General features: G+C 42.2%; 1 protein-coding gene across 2 annotated transcripts in view; it reads right to left on the minus strand.

The window, feature by feature from the left end:
- Positions 1–13,711, minus strand: part of ADGRL3 (adhesion G protein-coupled receptor L3) — a 1,148,837-nt gene that overhangs the window by 673,672 nt on the left and 461,454 nt on the right. For both annotated transcript variants that reach the window (XM_082254905.1, XM_082254904.1), the window contains one exon: positions 10,990–11,090. In XM_082254905.1, coding sequence (XP_082111031.1) covers positions 10,990–11,090 — 101 coding nt within the window. The remainder of the gene's footprint in view (positions 1–10,989; positions 11,091–13,711) is intronic.

The following is a 13,711-nucleotide window of genomic DNA, read 5'->3' on the forward strand; positions in this document are numbered from 1 at the left end:
CTCACTGGAATAAGAAGTGACAAATGTAATCCTCCAGTTCCTTTGCTTCTTCCTCTTAGTGCCTCACAATAAATTAACCATTTCTCTGCCTTCTCCGTTGAACGATTTCTACGTGCTCAAATAAATTAATCTACAGGGATGGGCTTAACCCTTTCACTGACATCGGGAGGTTTCACACACAAACAGGTGGCTGCAGCCACCGCAATTGTGTGGGAAACTTCAGGCAGACTCCTGCCTGCCAGGTGAAAGCATTCGGGCAACTGCGCTGCCGCCCGATTGCTTACACACACCTCCGGAACCGGCACCCCCTCGTGCCACGGCACCCTGCTATTTTTTCTGGGCTCCGCTTGCCCATCTGCAAGCCCGGGAGCTACAAGGCGAGTGCCAACGGGTGGAGGGGAAAGAGAGGAGCTGACACGTGAAAAAAATAAATAAGTGCGCTGTAAGTAAAAAAGTGTAAACGTCAAAACATATAAACAAATATAAATAATGTGCAACAACACAGTATTAAAATTATACATAAAAATAAAATATAAAGTGAACCAAGTCTATAAAAAAGTCCAAAAAAAATTCTCGCTAGTGCATTCAAATATAAAATAATTCTTTAGTGTAGGTTGGCAGGTTTACAATTTCCCAAATGGCACCAAGCTGATAATGTGATGGCTCCTTTCCAACTCCTCAATATCATGCAGCCAAAAACCATTCATGAACAGGGATCCGTGAACTAAAGTGTCTTCCCACAAACCAAATCAGTCACCACATGGAACAATAGAGATTAGCCTCTTACCAAATGGTTGTGGTCATGAGCTGAATGATAGATGTTCACAAATGAACCGCAGATTCTGATACACTTATGGTATAGATCAGTGATGGCGAACCTTGGCACTCCGGATGTTTTGGAACTACATTTCCCATGATGCTCATGCACTCTGCAGTGTAGTTGAGCATCATGGGAAATGTAGTTCCAAAACATCTGGAGTGCCAAGGTTTGCCATCACTGGTATAGATGTTTCAATCTCCACGCTCCAATTGCTCCTGTTATATCCCCTCACTCTGTTGGGTGCTGAATCTCACCAGATATATCTCGCAAATTGGCACATGTACAGCAATCCCCATGCAGGAAAAAGAAAGAGCAGGCAATAGTGCATTATCCCCCAGAACAAATTTATTACATAAAATGGGGCACTTACATGACAGAAAGTGAAAACGAACATGTAGCTTCCAGAAACAGATGATCGCAGCCACTCTGCAGCACGGACCACGAGAAGTGATGGCGCGGCTTCTCCATCCGATGCGTTTCCCCTCAGAAGGTGTCAACTTCCATAAAACTTCATAAAAAGCGAGTGGTGACGGCGCGCGCTATCCTCCAATCCCAGTTGATGCCTTCTGAGGGAAAATGCGTTGGGTGGAGAAGCCGCGCGGTCACTTCTCGCGGTCCACGCTGTTTCTGGAAGTTACATGTTAGTTTTTCACTTTTTGTTCTCGGGGATAATGAACTATTGCATTCTCCTTCTTTTTCCTGCATGGCGATTGCTGTCCATGTGCCAATTTGGGAGACATATCTGGTGAGATTCAGAACCCAACAGAGTGAGGGGATATAACAGGGAGGGGAGTACATCCGAGAGTACTCAAGGAACTCAGTAAAGTTATATCTAGACCACTGTTCCTGATCTTTGCTGACAGTATTAGGACAGGAGATGTACCAGGGGATTGGAGGAAGGCTAACGTGATTCCGATATTCAAAAAGGGCCAGAGGCATATCCCGGGAAATTATAGGCCTGTCAGTTTGACATCAGTAGTATGTAAACTACTGGAGGGGATGATAAGGGACTATATCGTAGAGTTTGCTAATGACAACAACATCATCAGCAGTAATCAGCATGGGTTTACAAATGGGCATTCTTGTCAAACCAATCTCTTAGCATTCTACGAGGAGGTGAGCTGTGAGCTAGATAGGGGCAGACCAGTGGATGTGGTGTACTTGGATTTCGCTAAGGCGTTTGATACAGTTCCCCACAAGCGCTTAATTTATAAAATATGGTCTGCAGGTATCGACAGCAGGGTTTGCTCTTGGATACGGAACTGGCTAAAAGGCCGAGTCCAAAGGGTGGTAATAAACAGCGCATACTCAGACTGGTCTGAGGTAGTAAGCGGGGTGCCCCAGGGCTCAGTCCTGGGACCAACCTTGTTCAATTTATTCATAAACAGCATTGAGGACGGGATCAGTAGTTCTATATCAGTTTTCGCAGATGACACAAAATTGGCCAGGGCAATAACTGCACAGCATGAAGCAGATATCCTACAGAATGACCTGGACAAAATAACGGAGTGGGCAACGACATGGCAAATGAGGTTTAACGTGGAGAAGTGTAAGGTTTTGCACTTGGGGACTAAAAACATAAAAACACAATACACGTTAGGAGGGGAACCCTTGGGGGAATCAAAAATGGAGAAGGATCTGGGAGTCTTGGTTGATGATGGATTAGGCAACAGCATGCAATGTCAAGCGGCTGCTGCCAAAGCCAGCAGATTATTAGCATGCATAAAAAAGGAATGTATTTCAGAGATAAGACTATAATCCTTCCACTTTATAAACTCTGGTCCGACCGCATCTGGAGTATTCTGTCCAGTTCTGGTCGCCAGTCCTCAGGAGGGATGTGTTGGAGCTGGAGAGAGTCCAGAGAAGGGCAACTAAACTGATTAGGGGATTGGAGGACCTTGACTATGAAGAGCGTCTGCAATCGCTCGATTTATTCTCCCTGGAGAAGAGACGTCTGAGGGGGGACATGATAGCAATTTATAAATATCTTAATGGGGATCCCAGCTTAGAAAAAAAGCTGTTCATTCGAAGGGATTGCATGAGGACTCGAGGACATACAATGCGATTAGAGGAGAAGCGTTTTAACCTCAGGCAACGAGGGGGGTTCTTTACTGTTAGGGCTACAAGATTGTGGAATTCTCTACCACAAGAGGTGGTTTCTGCGGGTAGTATGGTGGCTTTCAAAAGACTCTTATGCCCCATACACACGTGCAGATTATCTGCAGACTTTTGTCTGCAGACTTACCAAAACCATATAATATGAGGTCAAACCTAAACACTTTCAATTTGTATGCAATCCGGCAGGCCCTTGCACTACATAGAAAAGGTAAGTCTGCAGACAAAAGTCTGCAGATAATCTGCACGTGTGTATGGGGCATTAGACTTACATCTCAAGGATCAGAACATTAAGGGCTATGTGAGATGATTACAGCCACACACACCTACACAGATTGAACTGGATGGACTATTGTCTTTATTCAACCTCACACCTACTATGTAACTATGTAACAGGAGCAATTGGAGCGTGGAGATGGAAACATCTATACCATAATGCCCCATACACACGTGCAGATTATCTGCAGACTTTTGTCTGCAGACTTACCAAAACCATATAATATGAGGTCAAACCTAAACACTTTCAATTTGTATGCAATCCGGCAGGCCCTTGCACTACATAGAAAAGGTAAGTCTGCAGACAAAAGTCTGCAGATAATCTGCGCGTGTGTACGGGGCATAAGTGTATCAGAATCTGCGGTTCATTTGTGAACATCTATCATTCAGCTCATGACCACAACCATTTGGTAAGAGGCTAATCTCTATTGTTCCACGTGGTGACTGATTTGGTTTATGTGAAGACACGTTAGTTCACGGATCCCTGTTCATGACTGGTTTTTGGCTGCATGATATTGAGGAGTTGGTAAGGAGCCATCACATTATCAGCTTGGTGCCATTTAGGAAATTGTAACCTGCCAACCTACACTAAAGAATTATTTTATATTTGAATGCACTAGCGAGGATTCACTTGCCACAATTTTTTTTGGACTTTTTATGGACTTGGTTCACTTTATGTTTGATTTTCATGTATAATTTTAATACTGTGTTGTTGCACTTTATATTTGTTTAAATGTTTTGACGTTTACACTTTTTTACTTATATTACTGAGCGCACTAATTTATTTTTTTCATTCACATTTACTCCAATATGGTTTGGATTCTTAGTTGCAGCCACTGTAATATCATTTCGTTTTTGCGCACCTTATTACACATATCAAGAGCTGACACATGTCCACTCTTTTCCCCTTCTTGCTGTGACCTGGAAAGCGACATCTATGACGTCACTTCCATGTTAGCCTTTCCATGTCCCGGCAAGTTTTGACGGGAAAGGATGTTTTGCAATGCAGGTAAGAGGGAGATCTTTCCCATCTCCCCACTGGCACACAGAATGATAATAACAATGTGCACTAGGTGATTAGGGTGTGCCCAGGCACAACCGGCACACCCTGTGCGCACGCCTATGCTTATATCCATAGGGGGCTTTTAACCGCTTGCCGACCGCCCACAGTATATTTACTGCGGTAGTCAGCCCCTCCTGGGCAAAGCAACATAGTACTACGTCGCTCGCCCAGGAGCCTGTAGGGGGCGAGCGCGCGTCACCGGAGGCGCGCTCCCGCCCCCGCTCGTTCACGGCCATCCCCGCGCGTGTGACCGGTGGCTCCGATGTCCGCCGGCCACTCGCGATCTCCTGCTGGAGAGGGAGAAAGAAAGGCATGCGGCTGATGTAAACAATTCTCCCTGGTGTAACTGGAGAGACTATACGATCCTGCTATGTAGGATCGTATGTCTCTGTGGTTACATCACAAGCCACGCCCCTTGACAGTTAGAATCACGCCCCTAGGGACACACTTAACCCCTTGATCACTAATAAAGTTAACCCCTTCCCTGCCAGTGTCATTTTTACAGTAACAGTGCATATGTATAGCACTGATTACTGTAGTAATGTCACTGGTACCCCCAAAAGTGTAAAAAATGTTAGTCAGGGGTCCGATCTGTCCAATGTCGCAAAAAAAATCGCAGATCACCATTACTAGTTTAAAAAAAAAACAATAAAAATGACATAAATCTTTCCCTTAGATAGTAAACACAATAACTTCCGTGTTAACCAATCAAAATACGCTTATTGCGATTTGTTTACCAAAAATATGTAGCAGAAAACCAATTGGCGCTGCCACACTGGTGTAGTGTAGATAAATGAATGTTTGGCTGCTCCTGATGACGTCAAATGATGAAATGTGTAGAGCGTCCTTCCGTCACTTCCACTTACTGTACCTGTGAACCGCATTTCTGGCGTTTGGAGTGCATCGCGTTCCGGAAGTAACCCGGGAACGGACCCACGCTAGCTGTATTTGATCTGCCTGCTTTACATCGCTAATTTGTGAGTAATATTTTAATTTCAATAAAGTATTTACCATACAGTACTTCACTATATGAGCCTTTCCTCCCCATATATGATCGGGACCTCCAATCTTATATATGACCGCTACGCTATGAGGGTTAATGGAATTAAGGAGACGGTGTATACTCCCTATTGATGCTGTTTGAGGAGACCTACCTTTGCTACATACCACGCTTGTTACCCATGTAGGGGTACCATTTTCTCGTAAGTGCGCAATTCATTAGGGGGACACAGGATTCACCTACACGCGTCACCTTCTCGAAAGTTCCACCTTAACCCAAGAAAGCCTGGGGTCGGATGGTTGTCATCTTCTTCATATTATGAACTTCTAATTTTGCACGGACTCACCTACATAGTCACCTTCCTTTAATGTGACACTTATTTTTAGAGTGTCATTGGACTTCACTTGCTAGTTATTTTGTCATTTGGACATTGCAATTTGCTACACCTTATTGACTTATTTGTGATAATTATTTCAGGATTTTCCTTTTTCTTTGTTCATTTTCCCTGTGGGACGCACCTCACCTATCCTCTACTCCTTATATCACTTATCATCACATTTATGTGATTTATCATACTCAGTTTTCTGGCACATTTTCTTTGTTTGCCACTCTTGGGGTCACTTTACCCCCCCCCCCCCTCCTTTTTGAGGAGCACTGTCACTTTATTTAACATTGCACTTTCCTTGTATCACTTAGTCACTTTATATCGCAATTGCACCAACCACAGTTGCACTTTATTATATAATTAATTTTTGGAATATTTGTTGCATTTTAAACATATTGGACTAGGTGGGACTTTATATGAGACCCAAGCTGGTGTTGCCCGGCGTCTCCATCCCTATAACAAAACACAAATATCTATATCTATATGCTGCATCCACCAAGGGGATGGAGGTGTAATGCTTTTCAGCTGGTCTTTTCCAGTTTGCACCATGGTTATAACCTAATTATTTGAGTCTTTGAGACAACAGCCAGTCGTGGATGAGGATGGGTTGGGGGAGGTTGGGCTGTCTCCCTCTCACCTGTTCCCCCATCCACCCATTAGCAGCCATGTGCCTCCAGTGAGAAGACACTAAATTAAGACTGTAGGACTGCAGATATAACAGGGTTCTGTGAAGTGGCTCTGCAGCTTTCACATGCGTTTGCAAATGTGTGTCAACTAAACCCCTATTCTTTGTACCAAGAGACAGGTTTTATTTGGTTGGTGACAGACTGGAGGGTGAGTACATCAGACTGGGGGCTGGCTGACTTTCATGCACCTCTTACAATCCTTCAACCTCATTTTGTGATTTGTTGCATTTTTTTAATTTACTAATTTGTTTGTACATGATTTTTATTGTGCATTTTCACTTATTGCACTTTTTTCATCTTTATTGCATCCAGCACTTTATTATTTGAACATACCACTCATTGGAGAGATATTAGGAGATTTTATTCATATTCACCTATCTACATTCATTTATCTACACTACACCAGTGTGGCAGTACCTTCCCCCCTTTTTTCATTTCCTATAATTGGTATATTGCCATATATATAAGAGGCATATACTTTTATTGAAGGTAGGCTACAGCCGCCCACACCCTATTTTTTCCATCAGCGCAGATTTCTTATTTTTCTTAGAAAACAAATTGGCCTAAAATGTTAAAGAATTTTGATTTTTACTTTTTTTTTTTTTTTTTTTTTGGGGGGGGGGATTTCATATAAAAAAATGTGAAAAATATTGTTATTTTTTTTAATTGACGCCCTTTTTTTGTTTATAGCGCAAAAAATAAAAATCGCACAGGTGATAAAATACCACCAAAAGAAAGCCCTGTTTGTGGGAAAAAAAGGACGTCAATTTAATTTGGGTACAGCGTTGCACGACCACGCAATTGTCCGTTAAAATCACGCAGTGCCGAATCGCAAAATAGGCCCTGAACTTTGAGCAGCCAAATCCTCCGGGGCTTAAGAGGTTAAAGCGTCACCTATAGAAAATATAGGGTACTGAAGCGTGTCGCCATTTCACGGGCCCACACAAATTTAAGGTTTGACATGTTGGGTATCTATTTACTTGGTGCAACCTTGGATTTTATATTTTACCAGAAATGTGGGTAGTTTATTGCGTTTGTTTGCCCAATAATTCACTTTATTGTGTTTTTTACTGAAATGCTGCATTTCCTAGACCAGTAATAATGTGTGACATAAAAAATTGGAACTATAACTATTTTATTTTCTGGTGTTTCTTCTTTTAGAAAATATATAATGTTTGGGGGTTTTGTGTAATCTTCAGACCAAAAATGATTTTGATTTTGTGCAAAAAACGGCTCTGGCAGTGAAAAGGTTAAAAAGTGTGTGATGGGTGACAACTATCCAGGAATCCAGGAGAGTAGCATTATCTGCACAATCCTTGTGGAAGATTTTATTCACCTAACCCCAAAATTGTTATTTGCACACGTAACAGATTTTTAACTCTGATGCATTTTGTCATAATGACTTTGTCCAAAGGGAAAGAGATTCAAAGTCGTGATGACAAAACGTGTCCGGCCACATCTGGATTATGCTGTCCAGTTCTGGGCACTGGTCCTCAGGAAGGATGTGCTGGAACTGGAGAAAGTCCAGAAAAGGGCAACAAAAATAATTAAGGGAATGGAGGACATCAGCTATGAGGAAAGACTACAAGCACTGAACCTATTCTCTCTGGAGAAGAGACGATTGAGGGAGGATATGATATCAATGTACAAATATTATACTAGCAACCCTAGCATATGGAAAAACCTATTCAGAGAAAGGAAATACAATAAGACACGTGGCCACTCACTAAGACTAGAGGAAAGGCGGTTTAACCTTAAAATACGCAGAGGGTTCTTCACTGTAAGAGCAGTAAGGATGTGAAATTCTCTTCCACAAGCAGTGGTATCAGCAGGGAGCATTGATAGTTTCAAAAAACTATTAGATGGGCACCTTAAAGACCACAACATACAGGGGTATACAATGTACGGTTAGCAGCAAACACACACACACATCATAGGTTGAACTGGATGGACTGGTGTATTTTTTCAACCTCACTAACTATTTAACTATGTAAGGGTGTGGCTGTATGGCATCAGAAGCGGTGTACCAAACGTAACAGAGTATTCGGCTCTGGTGAGGTAGTGAGAGTGTCTATATACACCAGTCCATGCTCACACACTGCGCAGGTTTGGCAGGGGGAAGGAGTTTATGTTGGATACTTCTATGGTGGATGTTCTAAATAGGCTCTATTACTTTATATGCTTAGTAGTAGTGATGGCAGGTAAACTTTAATAAAGGTGTTTTAGCAATACTACAATTATTTTGGATTTCCTTTTTTTATGTTGTGAAGTTTAACCATCGGAACAGGGATGAGTAGATGACCAGGCTGATGATTGAGGAATTCTATATAAATATTAGCGCATTTAGCTATCATGTGAATGAAAGGCAATACATTCTGGTGAGTGAATGTCCTGCGGGGAGCGGGTGTCACTAAAGCACGTGGTGTATTGCTGAAGAGGATTCTATTCATGAAGAAGGATTTTTATATTTATTTTGTACTTGGTCAAATTCAATCACGTATGGATACTAGGTGTATTTTTTTGGTTATTGTTTATATTCATTTTTATATTTAGTTACAATTGTGTATATTTATTTGGGTAAAAAAATGGATGTTATAGCACTACTTTACCTACAGTATATTGGTGAATAGTCATTGGTAGGTTTTAGTCACCAGCTCTTCTGTTAACACATTGCCTTCCAGGGTGACATGCAAGAAATAATGACAGAACTATTTTACTGCATTGCAAAATGCAAGTTTAGCTCACTGTCATTAAGATCGGTAAGAAATTGCAGCAAAATGGTGTCATCCCCATACCACACCACACCACAAGCAAATCATCAATAAATCTGCCAGACCAATGTATGTTACCAATGAAGGGGTTGTGGTGGGAGAAGAGAAAAGCTCCTCCCACTGCACCATCCCATATAAAGGTTTGTAACGGATCAACTGGCACCCCGACTGGGTCCCTCTGTTGACGGATGCTCCTAGTGATTCCCGAGGGCTCCAAGCACTCCACCAGACACCATAACCACCTCAGACCCCAGGGACCGCTGCAGCTTGGTTAGGGTCTTGCCGTCTCCTAACCACCCTGGACCTACGACAAGGCTCCAGGTTCCAGTGGGTGCACCTGTCTTTTCCCAGAGAGTGAAGCAGGAACAAGCTCTTACAAGAGCTTAGTGAATATTCAAGGGAGTATGAAGAGCATAGCAATCCCTTGTAGCAGATTCCCCCGATAAGAGACAGGACTCTAGATTGAGGGTGAAGTAGAACTCTAGGTTTAATGGTACAGCTGCTCTTTTATACAGTTTTCCCCCCACAAGGTTACCGCCTAGGTGGACCTTATGGGGAAAAGGACATGAAATTCACAATCCAATAATAACAGAGTTTTACACTCAGTCACTCCCATAGAGTGTACACAATCCCTCCCCTCCTGATTACATTATCATATGCAGATGAAATTGTATACAGAAACAGAATTAACCTGAACTAATTATTTAGCCATCTGGACAGAACAATGTGAGGTCATTAACATTTACCATTGGGACAGGCAGACATAACACAATACACATTCCATCTCAAAACATACAAAAGTACAAGACTGCCAATGACAGTCTGTCCGCCCCCTACATTGAAGTACATGGAATACGCATTATCTTAATACAAAAACAATAGGGAGAGCCTGTCCGACATTGAAGGATATGGAACAGAAGCCAATGTGATTAGCTCTTTCAATGAACATGTTCAGAATCAAACAGCTGACAAATATTACTGTCCCACTTCAAACTATTAGGTATTTGTCTTTCACTCCCAGTGACATGAATATCGTCACAAGGTTCTTCAGAGAAGAGTAAAAATCTGGCCGCCATTGAAGCCCTGCAGCACTGTACATAAGTACCGTCAAACAGAAAGAAGTTGTGTGTTAACAAAAAATCAATACATTGTAAAAGATATTCTTACAGTTCCCCAGAATAGGAGCTGTACTTGCTCATATGATGTTCGACAGAAAGGCTGTGGGGAATTGAGGAGTACAAAACATGAACATCCAAATTTACCCGAGGTAAAATCAGAAGTCCAGCTCAGATGGAAAAATTGAGCCAAAACTGATATGGTGTCCCTAATATATCCAGGAAGCCGCAAAACCAGTGGGTACAAATGCATGTCCTCCCACTTCCCTAAATTTTTCAAGGAGTGAGCCAATTAACCCCCCCCCCCCCTCCAGATGGGGCTACATGATCTATGTATTTTGGGGAGGTGGTGAAAAACCAGAGTACCCGGACCACCCTCCACCACCAAATACTGTTTTGGCACCCAAAACCTTGGCTTCTTAACCTATGTTTATTCGATCTATTAAGATGCCAGTGGGATTGAACTTTAGGAAAAAATAAGTGGTAGAATTACTGACACAATGTACAGTGCATGTACAAATTACACACTGAAATAAGTCTACATTGTGGTATATATATATTTGGTAATATATTTGACTCAACTGTGCCTTTAGACATAGAGGCATAGAGGCTATGCCAGAAAGTGAGATCTAACTGAGCTACAGGTAACTATAGTGTAAACTATATTCCAACTTAGCTGGAGTTCTGCTTTAAGGTTTGAAAATCTGTCTCTACATTTTTTTTTAATCTCACATATAACTCATTTAGAAAAAGTTCACCTTCTGTCCAATATGGCTGATCCATGGAGATGAGCAGTTGCTTAAGTCAGGTCCTTTTGTATTCCACACTCCTTCCGAACTACACATATATGTTGCCACACCTTTAAGATAAAGAACAAGTTATTTAAATTAGCTAAAATACACATAGGAATATAGCTAATTAGAAGCTTGCAAATAATTAAGAAGATATTAAGGCAGTTCACTAGTACTTAAAGCATGCTCGAGCAAAATATTCTTATACAACTATACAGTGCATCAGGAAAGTATTCACAGCGCTTCTCTTTTTCCACATTTTGTTATGTTACTTCCTTATTCCAAAATGGATTAAATTCTTTTTTTCCTCAAAGTTCTACAAACAATATCCCATAACAACAACATGAAAAAAGTTTGTTTGAAGTTTTTGCAAATTTATTAAAAAAGGAAAAAAAAACAACGAAAGAAATTACATGTTCATAAGTATTTACAGCCTTTGCTCAATACTTTGCTGAAGCACTTTTCACAGCCTCAAGTCTTTTTGAGTATGATGCTACAAGCTTGGCACACCTACTGTATTTTAGGACAGTTTCTCCCATTCTTCTTTGCAGGACCTCGCAAGCTCCATCAGGTTGGTTGGGGAGTGTTGGTGTACAGCCATTTTCTGATCTCTCCAGAGATGTTCAATCGGGTTCAAGTCTGGGCTCTGGCTGGGCCACTCAAGGACATTCAATGAGTTGTCCCGTAATCCCCCTTTTGTTATCTTGGCTGTGTGCTTAGGGTCTTTGTTCTGTTGTAAGATAAACCTTCGCCCCAGTATGAGGTCCAGAGCGCTCTGGAGCAGGTTTTCATCAAGGATGTGTCAGTAAATTGCCTCGATCCTGACTAGTCCCCCAGTTCCTTCCGCTGAAAAAGATCCCCACAGCACGATGCTGCCACCACCATGCTTCACTGTAGGGATGGTATTGGCCAGGTGAAGAGCGGTGCCTGGTTTCCTCTAGACATGACGCTTGCCATTCAGGCCAAAGAGTTCAATCTTTGTTTCATCAGACCAGACAATTTTGGTTTGAGTAATCTATGTCCTTAGTCTGCTTGTCTTCAGCTTCTGCAGCAATGCTGGCAGCACTCATACGTTTATTTCCCAAAGACAACCTCTGGATATGACGTAAGCACTTGCACTCGACTTCTTTGGTCGACCATGGCGAGGCCTGTTCTGAGTGGAACCTGTTCTGTTAAACTAATGTATGGTCTTGGCCAACGTGCTGCAGCTCAGTTTCAGGGTCTTGGCAATCTTCTTATAGCCTAGGCCATCTTGATGTAGAGCAAAAATAATTTTTTTCCAGATCCTCAGAGAGTTCTTTGCCATGAGGTACCATGTTAAACTTCCAGTGACCCGTATGCGAGAGTGAGAGCGATAACACCAAATTTAACACACCTGCTCCCCATTCATACCTGAGACCGGGGAGGGAAAATGGCTAATTGGGCCCAATTTGGACATTTTTACTATGGGGTGTACTAATTTTTGTTGCCAGCGGTTTAAACATTAATGGTTGTGTGTTGAAATATTTTGAGGGGACAGCAAATTTATACTGTTATCCAAGCTGTACATCTCTACTTTACATTGTAGCAAAGTGTAATTTCTTCAGTGTTGTCACATGAAAAGATATAATAAACTTTACAAAAATGTGAGGGGTGTACTCTACAAAAGTGAGTACACCCCTCACATTTTTGTAGATATTTTATTATATCCTTTCATGTGACAACGCTGAAGAAATTACACTTTGCTACATTGTAAAGTAGTGAGTGTAAAGCTTGTATAACAGTGTATATTTGCTGTCCCCTCAAAATAACTCAACCCACAGCCATTAATGTCTAAACAAAAGTGAGTACACCCCTAAGTTGAAATGTCCAAATTGGGCCCAAAGTGTCAATATTTTGTGTGGCCACCATTATTTTCCAGCACTGCCTTAACCCTCTTGGGCATGAAGTTCACCAGAGCTTCACAGGTTGCCACTGGAGTCCTCTACCACTCCTCCATAACAACATCACAAAGCTGGTTGATGTTAGATACCTTGTGCTCCTGTTTGAGGATGCCCCACAGATGCTCAATATGGTTTAGGTCTGGAGACATGCTTGGTCAATCTATCACCTTTACCCTCAGCTTCTTTAGCAAGGCAGTGATCATCTTGGAGGTGTGTTTGGGGTCATTATGTTGTACTACTGCCCTGCAGCCCAGACTCCGAAGGGAGGTGATCATGCTTTGCTTCAGTATGTCACAGTACATGTTGGGATTCATGGTTCCCTCAATGAACTGTGCCTCCCCAGTGCTGGCAGCACTAATGCAGCCCTAGACCATGACACTCCCACCACCATTTGAGTGTAGGCAAGACACACTTGTCTTTATACTCCTCTCCCGGTTGCTGCCACACACGCATGACACCATCTGAACCAAATAAGTTTATCATGGTCTCATAAGACCACAGGATATGATTCCAGTAATCCATTTCCTTAGTCTGCTTGTCTTCAGCAAACTGTTTGTGGGCTTTCTTGTGCATCATCTTTAGAAAAGGCTTCCTTATGGGACGATAGCCATGAAGACCAATTTGATGCAGTGTGTGGTGTATGGTCTGAGCAGTGACAGGCTGACCCCCCACCCCTTCAACCTCTGCAGCAATGCTGGCAGCACTCATACAATTATTTACCAAAGACAACGTTTGGATATGACGCTGAGCACGTGCACTCAACTTCT

Source organism: Pelophylax lessonae (assembly GCF_965119305.1).
Source record: "Pelophylax lessonae genome assembly, chromosome: 1".
Taxonomy (NCBI): Eukaryota; Metazoa; Chordata; class Amphibia; order Anura; family Ranidae; genus Pelophylax; species Pelophylax lessonae.